Source organism: Periplaneta americana, chromosome 12 (genome assembly GCF_040183065.1).
Source record: "Periplaneta americana isolate PAMFEO1 chromosome 12, P.americana_PAMFEO1_priV1, whole genome shotgun sequence".
Lineage (NCBI taxonomy): Eukaryota > Metazoa > Arthropoda > Insecta > Blattodea > Blattidae > Periplaneta > Periplaneta americana.
The window spans coordinates 65,011,456-65,029,572 of NC_091128.1; the positions used below are offsets into that span (position 1 = coordinate 65,011,456).

Consider the following 18,117-nt stretch of genomic DNA (forward strand, 5'->3'; position numbering starts at 1 on the left):
GACGCTTCATAGAAATTACCGCTCCCGCGTCCCGCGTCGGTGTGCGCAGACCTACTAAATAACCGCGGATGAAAGTTGCTGAGAGCAGGGTGAGAGGGGAACGGACTGTGATTGGGCGTTGCTATGACAACACTCGTTGCTATGGCAACGTGCCGCCACCTCACTCATAAAGTACTGTCAGAAGTACAAACATTCATTAATTCTAGTATAATTCCCAAGAAATTCATATATTGTTGGCAGCATTGAATAATATTGATTTTTGGATGAAAGTCGAGGACGTCATAGTAGTACAATAACAGGCAGAGAAGTGTTATAAATCTGGTTTCAAAGAATTTCATATTTAGAACTTGTAACATCGATCTAATTTCGAACAGAAGGTAACATTGGTCCATGCAAACCATAATTCATTTCAGCTAAACTAGTGCTGAACTAGTTCCCTTTGTATTCCGCTTCTATCGTATACCTTGCATGTACGAATCTGTGGGAGGTTAGGTTTGGTTAGAAAAAAAACTAGTGTTGAGGTAATTCCGGTGATTTTGGAAGTGAAACTGATCGAATTTGTAAGACTTTCTTGCGGAGATGAATTTAAAAAAATTAAGGATTTCATAGAGAAATATTTCAAGACAAGGATTCTCCTTCGTGTATGCAAGCCATAACAAAAGCCTAAACTAAACTAACCTACCCTGTCACAGATTCGTATATACAAGACAAAACAAAAGCCCACTGAACTGGAGAATTTGCTACGGTAGCTTTGAACCGTACCGTTACGGTTACGATCCAAATTGAACTAAACACACATTGTCACCAATATAAGGACATGACTTTGATCTGTGGCGTCGTTAGAAGGAGAAATTTGTTTTTTTTCCCCCCCTCTATACCTCCTTCGTTCAGAACATTACTGAGAGATAGCACCACTATTAGCGACGAGATGTATTTGCGTAAATATTGCGAATAGATTACGTGACTTAGATGAGTGGCTCGCGACAGGAACAGTTTTGCTGTGACTCATGCACGGATCTCTCATGCAGTGGCAGCGTGATCCTTCCTTTAATTTATTTTCGTGTTTACATTCCAGATCTAATCAAGAAGACCCCTTCTTGCTCTGGTTACACATATTGCATATTATACGAAGGTTAGGTTTGGTTAGTTTAGGTTTTTATTAACCAAATCCGCGCATGCGCAAGCAGCCAAGATGATCCTGTCGGTCATGGCCCTTATGATAGTTTTTGTTTCATAATATTGATAAACAATAATATGATGAAAGCAGTGAATAATTTAATGCCCGCTAAAGTTTTCTTCGTAAAATAAGAGGTAATTTCTAGACCACAAATAAACCGGCAACGCAGTCATAATTACGCACTTAACGCTTTGGTGAACATTAATCGGAAATTTACTTTCCTTCATTTGAATGATATTCCCTGAAACACACATTTTTCCCCCTTATTTCGTTGTGATAACCTACTTTAAGATCTTACTATATCTGCATTTTCTTTTGGCGCATTCAAAATACCGCCGTTGTGCTGCATAAACCTTGCATTTGACTAAAGAAGTGAGTTATTTAAGAATATAGTCACGAAATTTACTACCACCATTTCGATTGTCTTTTGTTTGACACGTTTCAGTATGGCCCAGTGACTAGTAGCCAGCGAGCAATGTCGAATACCAATGTCTACCGTGCGTATTATCCAGTTGTTCCCAAAAGCCTAACTAACCTAAACTAACCTGTCAGATTCGTTAATGCAAGGCATAGCCTGAATGTACACTTGCTTGAAACTTTCATAATATCATTAAAGTTATGTTGGTGTTACAGAGGAAACAGTTGAAGGTGTGGAAGCGAAATGGGACGGGAACTATCTCAGAGCTCGTTTAACCAAAATCCCTTATAAATTCAATGATATTCACTTCCCAAATCACCGGAACTACCTCAGCGCTAGTTTCGCCTTTATTTCTGTTGGGTATCTGTACATTTAAAAGATCTTGTGAATTCTGAAAATGAAGCATTTCTGTAAAGAAACATGTTGACTCTGCTTATAATTTTAACAGACATCAAATCATAATTATTAACACTAAGTAAACCTAAATACCGACGTTAATGGGTAATTATGCAGTAAGCATCGGCCAGCTGCCATCTTCCATAAGTCCAGGGCACATATTTTTCCATTAGAGTGTAAATAGGCTGACAATATGTCAATCTTAAGAAACTGTTGAAAGTTTAATTACCAGTAGAGTATAATAAAGCATTTCTCAAACTTTTGTGAAGTTGGGACCACTTTTTTTTTAAGTCAGAACAGTTCTGCGGACCACTTTACTCTTGTTCCCATCGAAAGCAAATTTATCGTTTTTTTTAGCGTATTTTAGTACCAGTATACTTATATTTTAAAATAGAATTAATTAAAATTGATTTATTTCTGTTAATTTTATATTAGTATTAACTAATTAAGTTAATGTTAACAGAAGAAAATTCATTTTCGTTTTTTTAATAATTCAAGGCTATTAGAGTTTGGATAATCTTTAACTTAATAGTTACCTAAAAAAATAAATAAATGTTGATATTCAATAATTCGACAGGTTTACTTTTTACACTTGCGTGTTTCATCTTTAAGTGTGTTTCAATTTTGCGGGTTTCATACGTACACTTGTTTCAAAGCACTTTATAACAAACAACGCACCGAGGTTTTGGTTCAGTCTCATTGCCACACCAAGTAAATCCAAGTGCCAAATAACTTTTGTCATATTTACGAAAGAATTTTTTCTTTGAACAGCTATCACTAGGACTAGATATTTCCTCAATGGCACTAGAATCACTGTTATTAATATCTTCACACATAGCTTCTGAACTATTAGCACTGCCTAAATTAAGTGTATCATCACGTTCCTTTCTTTTCAAAGATCCGGATTAAAGCCAGTTTTCCATTACGCATAATGGGCACTATTTAACAGACACGTAGATAATTACAAGCGTGTACCACATAAGAAGGATTTCAAACAACTAACTGCTAATAGGCAAGCGATGATCCACAGAATTTGTCAGTCAGCCTGAATCCAACTTTTATGAAGCAGAACTTTAGCATGCATACATGTATCTGTCTACACTCTTGCTGCTATAGGCTTACTTAACATAATTCAGTATGCTTGTAAGGGCTTCATCTTGACATTGGTGACACCAATATAGACAAAGTTCCATCACTGAGTCTGCAGTAGGTATTATGTATGAAACTTCATTCTTGTGGAAGCAATATGTCACGCACATTTTCTAATTGACATTTTCCGATGTTTTGGCCTCTGGTCTTTCCAGCCAACACAGCTAGTACATGTAAACATTAATTTATATTTCAGGAGAAAATGTATGAAAGAAGTGAAATGTTGACTCTGGTAACAAATGCTTCAGCTGTAGGAAATAATTTGACCATTCAATTCAGTCCACAAACAAAGAAGGCCCTTACTGTGGCTGTTATACATGATGGGTACATTAATGTTGTTCCCATCTGTAACACTGAAATAAGAGCCAAGTATATTCCGTGTATTGAGAGAGGAACCAGACCAAGAACTGTCATTACTTCAGTAACACAGGTTGGTAAAGTCTGTCATATTTCTTTAAGCTTACTACCTAGGTACTGTACCGGTACTTTTATCATCTACCAGAAATTCAAGTTTAGCTCTTGTGGCTGATGGATAAGGGCTAGTAAAAGTTCATTTATGCATTGAAAATTATTTTTATTGGAACTAAGAGGTCTAGTGAAACTTTTATCTTAATAAAATTATTAAAATGAATAATATAATATTAAGTTACATTCTATATAATATTTTTTTAACCTATCTTTGTTTCTTCATAACCTTTCAGTTTGTCTGAAATTAAATAATTTTACTAGTAGGAAATAACTTTGTGTTCTTATTGTGAAGTATTTCGAAATTACTATTGATGCCAAAATAGCTGTTATAGAGTGCCTCAGTCTAACGTAGTCTGCCCGCATGACAGCTTTTTTATGTGTAGAAACAGTTTAACTATTGGCAATGCAGAGTGCTGAATTGATGCTAGTAATATCTTGTGTACTGATCCAATTTAACAAAGAATATGCTGAAACTGCCTGTAGTCCTTTCCTATACATTTATTGCACCTGTTTAACATATTCCTCACCACACGCTTAAATACCCATTGAGAAATATAGGCATATTATGCTTGAGATCTTCTAAGGTGCATGGGTTTGTTCTATACACTTATCTTTTATTGAACTCCAAAGATAAAAATCAAACAGGGTCAGACTGGAGGATTTTGGGGACTACAGATTAACGCTGATGACTGTTCTGGAACAATTGTGAGGGCCTTAGAGGACTTCTGGGTTAAATGACATAGTCTATTCTGAGATATTGAAGTTCATTGTTTAAGCATATATTATAAATTCCATGCATCTTTTAAAACTAACTTGTTCCTACCATGTAATAGGGCATTGGTGCATGTTTCTAAACATACGTACCTTGAGTGAATAATTACATTACTGCTTTACAGTATGTTTTGCACTGTTATTTTACTTAGACTGCTTTAAAGTAATTTTTTTGTGAGGAAAACTAGTTCAAATGATACGTTATAATTTCATTTGATTGAAAATCTGTTTGCTCAGAGAAGTTTCATAGTACTGATGATGATGAAAATAATAATAATAATAGTAATAATAATAATAATAATAATAATAATAATAATAATAATAATAATAATAATAATAATAATAATCTTACAATATTATTTTTATTACAACAGTATAGGGTGTATCTGTAGTAAAATGTAGTACAGTACTTACACTTCGCAATATTTTTAATCACCCAAGGAACATTAATCATTAATTTATTACAACAATATGTTTAATAATATTCTGTATTTTTTGTTAACAATGTTTTAATCATCAAAGGAACATTAATCATTGTTTTTATTGCATCAGTTTGTTTGAAAATATTCAGAGCTTTTTACTTTACAATATCCTGATCATCAGAAGAACATTAATAATTATTTTATTACAAGAGTATGTTTAATTCAGTATTCTTCCCCTTAATAATACTCTAGTCATCAGAGAAATAATTAAACATCTAGATCATTAGGGCTTTTCTTTTTGTCCACGGCCATAGGGGTTTTGCTATTGATGATACTGATTTTTTTCTTAAGTACTTTTGGTTAATTGGGCTTCATGAGGCACTGGTCTTTAAAAGTCATTATAGTATGGTGGAACATAAGGAAGAAGCTCTTGAGGATTTTTCCATTTTTCATATTTAGTTTTAGTAATTCACTATAAAGGGCTCCAATTTTACATTCATGATGGGTCTCCTGGGTCTCCCTACTCATGATTTCCTTAGTCAAACACAATAAAAATTTATATTTTCATTGAGAGTATACTAGAAGTACATAGTGGATTTTCATTTTTCACTTTAATTCATTTAAAGTTTCTCTATTTTATCAAAACGCCTCAGTCATCCTTATTTACCTTATTGAAGTCTTTCATTAAAGGTCCATCTCTGTGTAATTGAAATAAAATCCTCTTTTCCCATATTTTTCACCTCAGTGATAATCAACTCATGTTCTTTGTGCAAGAGCACTCTTTGCTGCACGCAAGCATTATGTGAGAACTGATCACCCTGATGTTTACAATGTCAATATTGCTCTTTTTTGCTCGTGTGTGGACACAGTGGCTCGTAACAGCAGCTGAGTTGCTCACCACTGCTTTACCTGAAACTTTTTAATTGCCTTTCTAATTGCATGTTGGATATAAAATATTAGTTGTATATATACACATAATTTGATATTTATATTTGTATATTTATTACAGATTGCTCAGATTGCAACAAAACCTAGACAGTTCTCACAAACCAAGCATGGAATCTATGAAAATGTAACGCTTACTTACTTACTTACTTACTTACTTACTTACAAATGGCTTTTGGAGAACCCGAAGGTTCATTGCTGCCCTCACATAAGCCCACCATCGGTCCCTATCCTGTGCAAGATTAATCCACTCTCTATCATCATATCCCATCTCCCTCAAATCCATTTTAATATTATCCTCCCATCCACGTCTCGGCCTCCCAAAGGTCCTTTTTTCCTCCGGCCTCCCAACTAACACTCTATAAACATTTCTGGATTCGCCCATACGTGCTACATGTCCTGCCCATCTCAAACGTCTGGATTTAATGTTCCTAATTATGTCAGGTGAAGAGTACAATGCGTGAAGTTCTGCGTTGTGTAACTTTCTCCATTCTCCTGTAACTTCATCTCTCTTAGCCCCAAATATTTTCCTAAGAACCTTATTCTCAAACACCCTTAATCTCTGTTCCTCTCTCAAAGTAAGAGTCCAAGTTTCACAACCATACAGAACAACCGGTAATATAACTGTGTTATAAATTCTAACTTTCAGATTTTTTTGACAGCAGACTACATGACAAAAGCTTCTCAATCGAATAATAACACGCATTTCCCATATTTATACTGTGTTTAATTTCCTCCCGAGAATATAACGCTATAGTAATACAAATATATTTACCAAAATCTAAACTGTTTGTTTCTTTTGATGGATCCATAGTTTTGAAAAATCTTTCACCATACAATGTCACCACAGACTAGCTTGCATCTGTCTGCGGACAAGCTTGCACCTAGACTGGTTTTCCCGAAACAGTAAACTGCTTTCTTGAAAGTGGTTCAAATAAATATATGGAAGCCTGTTGTCATACTGACCTCGCATCATAGGAGTCCTGCAAAGTGTATTTCTAATGCATATGGTCGAAAATGCCTGAAAAGCAGGTCAAGCAACTTCAAAGGGTGCAGCACTATGGAGTTAATGTACTCTTTGTCAAGTATCCATGCGTTACTCTAAATAATGCAGAATCTCCTTTATGCTTTCTTAAATTGCTTCCCTGATGTCAGAAATACTTATGCAAAAGTATAAGAACAGTACAAATTCATTAGTGTCAAATGTAATTTCCCCACTGCTGTATCACCCAGGGGCGTATTTTGCGGGCTACCGGGGCTACCAGCGGTAGCCCAAGGAAATTACAAAAGAAAAAGTTTATAATATAACATAATGTAATAATTTTGTATTATTAGTTTTACCATAGTAATTAAAATTAAAGTAATTGTTAGATATATTTTGTGTAATAATAGGGTCAGCGGTAGCCCAAACCCTTTAACCAGTATACGCCACTGGTATCATCAGGCAATCCTCACATCTTTCATTTTCGCTCAATAGACATACATTATTAACACATTTTTACTTGTTTCAACAATATGTTCCATTCGACTGAGATAACATAATATATCCATGATAAATGATCGTAGAGTGTTGGTTCCTAGTCTTAGACTGAACTAACACGGACCACATCTTGGCGATTATTTTGCAGTTTTTGTGTGGTTGTGCTGTTGGCAAAACCGACCACATGTGGACCACTTTTTTGTGGTCGCTTGGAGTCCATTCGACCACAAACAATCACACTGTATTATCGCCACGGCCTCATGCTTAACATGTCGGCATCATACAATAACGTGCGGTGTGCTTTTAAAACATAATTTTGCCGACCGATTGTTGCTCTGTAGGTTTCATTCTAAGCGTCACATTGTCACATACATCTACTTCCTTGATAAGAATAAGCACTAGTTTGTTATATTGTTAAATGGCTATTATTATTATTATTATTATTATTATTATTATTATTATTATTATTATTATTATTATTATTATTATTATTATTATTATTTCATATACGAGTACGTTGACATTATTAACTCTTAATAACAACTCTTTAATAATAATTTTTAAGCACATACCTTAATGTTCGTCCTCAGCACAAGACATTGCAGCCTCGGTTTTAGTCCACGTGGATTAGACAAGTAGGTGTCATTTAATAATGGAAGCAGCTTATTGGTTGCAATATTGAAATTGAGACGAGTGATTGGAGCGGCGACATAAGAAATTGAAAACAATAATACAATTAAATTTCAAAGACCTGCCAAATGTTATGCACGAGGCCGCTCAAAGACCTGCCAAATGTTAACCATGAGAACGCGGCGATAATAACCTTAGTTCCAAAATGTGCTATTTGCCGTCGGCAGTTAAGTAAGTGTCTGTCGTTTCCAAGCATATGGTGTCAGCGACGAGTGGTTGGCAAGTGGTCGGCATGTCGCACTATGTGAGTTGCGCTCTACACCGAAAGCGATAGTTCTGTGGGTGATACTGACCACTCATTGCGACAGACGTCGACACTGACTTCAGTTTGTGGTCCGTGTGAGTTACTATAATCTGTTTCCATACTAATTTCTGACTGCCACAAGTGAACCACCATTTTGTGGTTGTGGTGTGGTCCGTGTGAGTTAAGCCTTAAATTAATCAATATTTTGTCCTTTGTCGCATATTATTGTTCTTGGATTGCATTAAACGAACTGAATATGTAGAAACTGTCAGTAGGCCTAAACATTTCGTTCTAATATGTCCTCTTTTTCACACAGGTTATGTGGTGCATTGTGGGAAAACAGCAGATATTTGTGGTGGCTTCTTCTATAGGAGTACAAATATTTGATGCAGAAGGACGAATCTGCAAGTTTTCTCACCCTTGTTTGGATTTACCTGAGGCTAGCAGCAGCTTTGCACGAGGCTTGGCTTTAATTGGAGATGATTTACTTTGTGTTGGTTAGTCTGGTTGTTAAAATTCAGATAGATAACTATGTTGTATTTTTTAACTGATTGTACCAGTCATAGATAATATCATTGTTAAAAGTAAGTTAAAAAATAACATGTCTGATTATACATCTTGATTACACATTTTTAACACTCTATATCACTTAAGATTTAGGGTCGAATTCATAGTCGTCACTTATCGGAAGACACATTACAGATACTAAAACAAATGCTCATAGACAACAACACATCACAAGAACACATCGAAGAAATCATCCAAATCACAGACATTATAACAAAGCAAAATTATTTCACACACAACAACAAATACTACACCCAAACAGAAGGATTGCCAATGAGATCACCCTTATCTAGCATACTAGCAGAGATATTTTTACACAACATAGAACAAACATACATACTCAACAATGAACACAACAAATATGCAGACAACATAATATACTGGCACAGATACATAGACGACATACTCATACTATACAAAAGAAACAAATGACAAATACACAAACTACACCAATACATAAACAAAATGCACCCAAAACTCCAATACACACTGCAACTCGAAAACAATAACTCCATAAATTTCCTAGACATCACCATAACAAAAGTTGACAACAAACACACCTTCAAAATATACAGAAAACCAACCACCATCACCACACACATACACAACACAAACATGCTGCATTCAGGACAATGGTACACAGATTACTCAACATACCCATGAGCCAACGACACTACAGTGAAGAAGTGAACACAATCAAATACATAGCACAAGAAAATGGTTACATCCCAAACATAATAGACAACATCATAAGGAAGACAAAACAAAAACTCAACAAACACACAAAACACAACACAAACACAAGAAATACATCACACTAACATACGAAAACAAAAACACACACACGATCGCATCCTCATTCAGAAAACAGAAATACAACATAGCATACAGAACAGAAAACACACTACAAAGATGTCTCAACACACAAACAAATAAATACAACCACACAGGCATATACAAACTCACATGCAATAGTTGCGACAGTTTCTACATTGGACAGACAGGCAGATCATTCCAAACTCGATACAAAGAACACATAAAGCAATAACCAGAGGTCACAATACATCTACATATGCCGAACACATAACTAATGCTAACCACACATACAATAACATAAATACAGACATGGAAATCCTACACATACAATCCAAAAACCAAAAACTCAACACACTAGAACAATATGAAATATACAGACACACTAAAACTCACCGTGATCAAATTCTCAACACACAGATCAATTTCAGAACACACACACTATTTGACACCACATTTCAACACTTTTCAACAATCGAACGCACCCACACAACAGGCAGCGAAGTTCGAGATGACGCCGAGGTCTAGTAGGCTCTGATGATGGTGTGAAGAAGCACCGAAACATCTGTAAGCCGCACATGCTTACACAATTAACACGAGTAAGATCGCCATTTAATCAATTATTTATATTCAAGTGTTAAAAGTAATGTACGAAAGATTCAACATTACTTGCGGTTCACACTGTATAGGATCAACATTTTTAGGGGGAGATCCTAACTTTGGGCACAACTGTACATTGTTTACTCCATGTCAGTGACAAAGAGATATATAACTCTGTTTTACATTACAGGCAATTCTAGTGGAACCATTAGAATTTTTAAAATTCCGGAAGATTCTGATGAATTAGAAAAAGTTGAATGTAAACATATCCATGAAAAAGCAGTTACAGATATCGCAAGTTCTACAGAAGAAAATCTCCTAGTTACTGCAGATGATTCTGGAGCTGTCTGTCTATGGAAAATGGAACAGGAACTTGAACCGGTTTCCTCATTTCCTACATATGGGTGAGTTTTTCATTAAGCAAATATATAGTACTGTGTCGTATTATTACCAAGAAGCTTAAATGCACTTACTACTTTCCTGCTTCATAAAAGTAACCATTATTTTTTCGTAAGATATATGCATCAGTACAGTGCTATGTGCAACAGAATGCGAAAGAAAATAATGATTATCATTCAGTAATAATACAAATTACTACCAGCAGTTGTCCTCTGATTTCCTAGTATCATTGTTACTTTAATTTTTCGTTATCCTTGGTGATTGTTAATATATATATATATATATATATATATATATATATATATATATATATATATTTTGTACATAAGTAATGTAAGTGCCAAACACATGATAGCCCTGTACTGGTCGGAGGATCATTCACTTCTGAGCATGAGGTCAGCAGTCGACCTTAATCTCCTATGAGCTATTGCGCCCAGGATTGTTTTTACTTTTTAATGTTAATTGAAAAGTGCAAAGAAAGACATGATTGCAATTGATTTATTGAAATGTGACAAAATTATGAAAACTGCTATAGGTCTACTCTATTCGTAATTAGAAGGGTATTCACAGTCCAGTAGCTTCTTGCTGTTTCAGTGATAATACTAGTCAACAGCCATTTTGTAACCTAAACGAAAACACGTGATCTTACATGATTTTTATGCGCTAAATTCGAATATATCACCAAAAAGACACTATCAGGCTCTGTTCTTGAGTTACAAGCTAGTATATATGAATGAAACTTAACATGAAAATCAAGACATTACCAGTATCATGCCTATTACTTAGTCTCAAAAACAATTTTGTCTTATCAGTAAAGACTTGTATATTGTTCTATGAATAAGTGCCAAGCAGGGGCGGCTTTCGAAGAGGGGCTGCGGAGCTGCAGCACCCCCAGACATTTGTGGCTCTTGTTTCGTTTTATGTTGTGAAAAACATTTATTATACAGTCTCTATTCAGCGGCTCGAATTTTTTTAAAAATTTCGCTCTCAATGACATGCACGCAATCGTTAGTGAAGTCACTTCCTCCCCTGGTGCTGCCAGAGCGAAACCAAAGACAAGGACTATAGGGTGAAGCCACTTCCTCCTCTGGAGCTGCCAGTCTCGTCTCGGATGCTTTGCGCGTTAGTTTTACCCATCCTCCCTGCTTCCGCTTGCCGTGAATCCAGAGTTTCCAGGCGCTGCAAAATTTGCAGCAGTTTGTCAGTAGCGGGCAGTTTCAAATACATTTTCTTTAATGTTGTGAGTATAACAAGTGCAAAAATGTTTAATTCTGTACAATATTTACAGTCTATTCAGTTTAGTACCTTAACAATTCAGGAGAAATGTGAAATTAAGTGCCCATCAGTTGAATCTCATAATGGAAAGAGCCGCTAAACAAAATACAAAGGCTCGCATATTTTTTGATAATTTATCCAGTATCCCTGCTTTCTTCTCTCGATCTCCACACAGTCTGTATTAGATTAATGTGTTTCAAAGACAATTCCATCAGCTGGGGATTTAAAATAAGAACAGTAAATGTTGTTCATGAGAAGGTGCCATTGCTAGAATGTTTTCAAACCATAATAGAATCTGAAACATCTAACATCACAATAAATGAGGCAAGCGCCCTGGTGCGTACTCTTGAATATCCTGAATTCAATTTCTGGCTCAGTTTTTTTTCATTTAATTTATTGATGTATAATGTGTATATATTATATATACAACCAACTACAACATCGCCAGTTAGATATTTCTAAGGTTCAAATCTGCATATAAAAAATTAAATTATGGTTTATTTAACGACACTCGCAACAGTAGGGGTTATATCAGCGTAGCCGGTGTGCCGGAATTTTGTCCGCAGGATTCTTTTAAATACCAGTAAATCTACTAACATGAGCCTGTCTCATTTAAACACAACTTACAAGATAAGGCGCATGGAACTAATCTTTAAATAAAGTAAGTTGCTTGGTTTATTTTTGTATGCAGCCCCCCTTAATTCAATACCCACGAGCCGCCACTGGTGCCAAGGTCAAAATCCCTGATGAATGTAGGCTGGTTTATCAGAAGGAGAGAGTAATGGTACCTGAGCAGTCTTTCAACCTGTAGCTCAATATCCTATTGTTTCAGTCAAGCCGTTGTAAAGAAGGTGTGATTGAGTAAACAAGTGCGAGTTTTATCTAATAAAGTATTTTATTGTGGTGATAGTCTTTGAATTAATTTTTAACGAATTTAAACACAGGTAAAACAAATGATAGTGGTAGAGGTTCACTATAAGTAACACACGACATCATGTCAGGTTCTAAAGTTTGCAGGTGTGTAAACTATATAAACTATCCGAATAATTTCTGTTATATATTTTGTGAAAAATTCACTTCCAAATTACAAAAGAACATTACACTCACTGTTACAAAAGCTTACAAACTCTGCTTTGGTTGTCCGTGAGGTGACTAGGATAGGCTTTGTGACCCCAAGAGAGAACTAAGTTTTTTTTTTTTTTTTTTCTTCATTATTTTATCCAAGTGGCGGAAAGGAAAGAAGAGAGCTATTCCTTTTGCAGTGTGATGATTTGGCTGGAACCGAAAGATTGTGTGACCGATTGCTACTTTTACTTGAAGAAAATTAAGAAAATTTCACGATTTAAGAATATCTCCTAGCTGTATCATTGCAGTATGCCTGGCTTTATGTAGCCTGTATGTAGCATCGAAAGTTTGATGTACGAATACTCATCTAACAACGTTAGCCACTGGATAAAAGCTTCAAGCAAGTGATGTCGCATCTAAGATGAATCTATGAAGCTACCTATGCTATGTGGATGAATGTGGTACCAATTTCTTTGCATGCATCAACAATACAACAATAATAAAAGAACACAAAGCCATTGCATAGATAAAATTAGTGTACAATTATTGGAAATGGAAACAGGTCAGAAAACCTATAAAGCAGCAATAGAGGACAAGATGCAAAGTCAAGAACTATTGTAAAAGGATAGCGTACAACAGTGCTGGAAGAAGGTCCAGACAGCTGTTCAAGAAGTAGCAAATCAGGTACCGTATTAGGGAAAAGTAAATTAGGCCAATGACAAAAAGGATCGTTCGACAATGAATGCAAAGAAGTAAGAGCCAAAAAGAATGCATATAAATTAATGCTTCCAAGATCCGAGGACAAGAAGAGAGGTACAGGATTGCAAAGAGAGGAGAAGCGATGAAACATGATTACATAAAAAGAAGATAAAAAAATAGATGCAAAAAGAAATACAAGACATATTGGAAGAAGCAGAAGCTAAAAATAGCAAACTCTTTTTTAAGAAAGTTAATAATTAATCAGAGGAAAGAATTTAAACCAAGAGTAACTAGTTGTAGAGATGAAAATGGTTTTCTACTGTGTGACAAGAAAGATATAATGGCATATTGGTCAAGACATTTCAGTGAACTGTTACCAGCAGAACAAAGGAATTGAAATAATAATAATAATAATGATAATGATGATGATGATTATGTTATGTTTTATTTAACGACGCTCGCAACTGCAGAGGTTATATCAGCGTCGCCGGATGTGCCGGAATTTTGTCCCACAGGAGTTCTTTTACATGCCAGTAAATCTACTGACATGAGCCTGTCGCATTTAAGCACACTTAAATGCCATCGACCTGGCCCGGGATCGAACCCGCAACCTTGGGCATAGAAGGCCAGCACTAGATGATGATGATGATGATGATGATTATAATAATAATAATAATAATAATAATAATAATAATAATAATAATAATAATAATAATAATAATAATAATAATAATAATTTAGAAGACAGAACCGAGAATGAAAATGACCCACTGGACCTTTTGGACGTTCAAATAGTAATAGAAGGTATGAAGAATAATATAACTCTGGGACTAGATGGACTACAAGCAGAACTTTTTAAGGTATAGACCAGACTTCTTACACAAATTGGAAACAGTCATATCAAGAGCTTGGGTTTCTGAGGAAATCCGGAAGGAAAACATGATTTGCCCACTTCATAAGAAGGGAGATAGACTAGTATGCAAAAACTATAGGGACATCTCCCTTTTGAATATTGCTTACAAAATATTTGCTAAGATTTTATACTGCAGGCTACTACCGTATATAGAAGAGGAAATTGGGATATATCTATGTGGATTTAGAACAGGAAAATCAACAACAGACGAGATTTTTTCTATAAGGCACATTTTGGAAAAATGTAGAGAAGATAATATTGGATGACATCTATTATTTCTCGATTTTGAAGCGGCTACAATAGTGTAAAAAGGAATTAACTCTGTAGTGCTATGCTGGAGTTTCAAATACCAACTAAACTAATAAGACTAGTCAAACAATGGAAAACAATGTAAGCAGGGTGAAAATTGATGCTGAAGTTCCAGAGCCATTTGAAACTAACAAGGGATTAAGACAAGGTGATCCATTGGCTTGTCTTCTGTTTAATATTGCTCTTGAGAAGGTAAACAAATCTTCTGGGATTCAAACTAGCAACACTATATTTTGTGGTCTACTCAGATTTTGGCATTTTCTGATGATGTTGCAGTCATCAATAGAACCATGTCAGCAATGGAAGAGAATTTCATTTTATTAGAGGAAACAGCAGTAGAATGGGCTTGGCAATTAACGAGAATAAGACAAAGTATATGTTTGCCGGTAAAACGAGAACTCCAGTACCCGAAAAGATAGTCACCTTTCAGAGTGTAAGCCAGTTTAAGTACCTTAGATCTATTATCTCACAGGATAACAGCATCTCCCTGGAAATAAATGCAAGACTGGTAGCAGTGAATAAAAGTTATTTTGGGTTGTTAAAACTTCTAAAATCGAGACTCCTTTCGCGAAACATCAAAATCAGCATATATAAAACCTTGATTCTCTAATATTGACTTATGGTGCAGAAACTTTGACAACGTTAAAATTTGATGAAAATTCTCTTGCATCTTTTGAAAGAAAGATACTTACACAAATTTATGGCCCAGTTAATGATATAGGTAACTGGAGAAGGAGATATAATTACGAACTATACAAAATGTTTTAGACCATGATATAATTGCCACCATAAAAACCTCATGAATAAGATGGCTGGGACATGTTATGAGGATGGATGGAAGAGAAACACCCAAAAAACTTTTATTGAATGAAGCAAGGGGGTACAGAAAACAAGGAAGGCCGAGACTTAAATGGTTAGACGAAGTGACGGAAGATTTGGTAAGGATCGGAATTCGGAATTGGAGAAGGAAAGCACAGGAGCGAGAGACATGGAGAAGAATTGTTGAAGATGCCAAGGCTCACCTTGGACTGTAGGGCAGGTGATGATGATGATGGCACCAATTTCTTTAATTCTCATGGTTATTTGTCCAATGAAACATATTTCATCCTTGGATATGGTATTTGTATTCCAATAATAAGATATGATGCTCTATAGTTTCATATTCTTTCGGATCAACAATAAGGATGCTTTTGAGTCAGGGTGAAATTAAAGCAAATGATCAGATAATCACAGCAGAATTCCCAATTACTAGTTTTATCCACCACAGTCTACAACTTGGTCGTGCCAGAATTTCAACTTCAATGTCTAGCATGGAAAACTATTGCACATTGCACTAATCTTGAGGGAGGGCTATACACTGCTGTATTTATGTTCTATGAAATTTAATGTTCAGAGTGATTTAAGCTATAATTCAGCACTCAGGCAAAATACATCTCCAATTTATAAGTGCATCAAATATTTACATATACCGGTAATCAAAATTTAAGTTCTGAACTCTGAGAGGAAACTTTGTCTCTGATGTTAACCGAAAGATCCACCACATGCATTTCATTTATATGTATCAAATAGGCTATATTATGCTTTTGTTCTCCAGAGTTCATTTTTTTTTTTCATGATTTTCGTTAGAAATCGTGTATTTCTTTATACAGAACATATTTTCAATTATAAATGTGGAACTTCTTAGAAATGTGTGAGGCAAGTGATAGGCCCACACATAATTAAAAAAAAAAGTCGAGCTAGCAGTGCCTATTTCGTACAATTTGAATAGTCTCTTTCTACTTACTTACTTACTTACTTATTGGATTTTAAGGAACCCGGAGGTTCATTGCCGCCCTCACATAAGCCCGCCATTGGTCCCTATCCTGAGCAAGATTAATCCAGTCTCTACCATCATATCCCACCTCCCTCAAATCCATTATATTATCTTTCCATCTACGTCTCGGCCTCTCCAAAGGTCTTTTTCCTGCCGGCCTTCCAACTAGCACTCTATATGCATTTCTGGATTCACCCATACGTGCTACATGCCCTGCCCATCTCAAACGTCTGGATTTAATGTTCCTAATTATGTCAGGTGAAGAATACAATGCATGTAGCTCTGCGTTGTGTAACTTTCTCCATTCTCCTGTAACTTCATCCCTTTTAGCCCCAAATACTTTCCTAAGAACCTTATTCTCAAACACCCTTAATCTCTGTTCCTTTCTCAAAGTGAGAGTCCAAGCTTCACAACCATATAGAACAACCAGTAATATAACTGTTTTATAAATTCTAACTTTCAGATTTTTTGACAGCAGACTAGATGACAAATGCTTCTCAACCGAATAATAACACGCATTTCCCATATTTATTCTGCGTTTAATTTCCTCCTGAGTGTCATTTATATTTGTTACTGTTGCTCCAAGATATTTTAATTTTTCCACCTCTTCGAAGGATAAATCTCCAATTTTTATATTTCCATTGCTTATAATATTCTGGTCACGAGACATAATCATATACTTACTCTTTTCGGGATTTACTTCCAACCCTATCGCTTTACTTGCTTCAAGTAGAATTTCCGCGTTTTCCCTAATTGTTTGTGGATTTTCTCCTAACATATTCACGTCATCCGCATAGACAAGAAGCTGATGTAACCCGTTCAATTCCAAACCCTCTGTGTTATCCGGAACTTTCCTAATGGCATATTCTAGAGCAAAGTTAAAAAGTAGAGGTGACAATGCATCTCCCTGCTTCAGCCCGCAGTGAATTGGAAAAGCATCAGATAGAAACTGGCCTATATGGGCTCTGCTGTAAGTTTCACTAAGACACATTTTAATTAATCGAACTAGTTTCTTGGGAATACCAAATTCAATAAGAATATCATATAAAACTTCTCTCTTAACCGAGTCATATGCCTTTTTTGAAATCTATGAATAACTGATGTACTGTACCCTTATATTCCCATTTTTTCTCCAATATCTGTCGAATACAGTCTCTTTCTAGCTTGATAAAAATGGCTTACAGCACTGGTTCCCAAACCATATGTTGTGGCACCCTACAGCACCACAGGAAACTCACTTGGGCTCCAGATCAGACAGTAGCTCCTTAGAAATTTCGTAAATTTTTATTGGCATGTACTATTCTAACTGCTTCTTTCTATTAGGACATAAATATTTAAGTTGTTAGGACGTAACTAGTTATTAAATGGAACTGTAGGATATTCTGTTTATCAACTGAAATATATTTTTGAAACAATGTAGATGGTACCATCAACCAACATGCTTTGGAAACCTCTGATATACAGATACTTCATGTATAAAAAAAACTTGATTCACTTGAGCTCT

At 35.5% G+C, this 18,117-nt stretch overlaps 1 protein-coding gene across 1 annotated transcript in view; it reads left to right on the top strand.

The window, feature by feature from the left end:
• Window positions 1-245: 245 nt before the first annotated feature.
• LOC138710497 (WD repeat-containing protein 54-like) overlaps window positions 246-18,117 on the top strand; it is a 28,838-nt gene continuing 10,966 nt past the window's right edge. Inside the window, exons 1-4 of the mRNA XM_069841435.1 lie at window positions 246-377; window positions 3,337-3,570; window positions 8,477-8,657; window positions 10,331-10,544. Coding sequence (XP_069697536.1) covers window positions 3,343-3,570; window positions 8,477-8,657; window positions 10,331-10,544 — 623 coding nt within the window. The 5' untranslated portion in view covers window positions 246-377; window positions 3,337-3,342. The remainder of the gene's footprint in view (window positions 378-3,336; window positions 3,571-8,476; window positions 8,658-10,330; window positions 10,545-18,117) is intronic.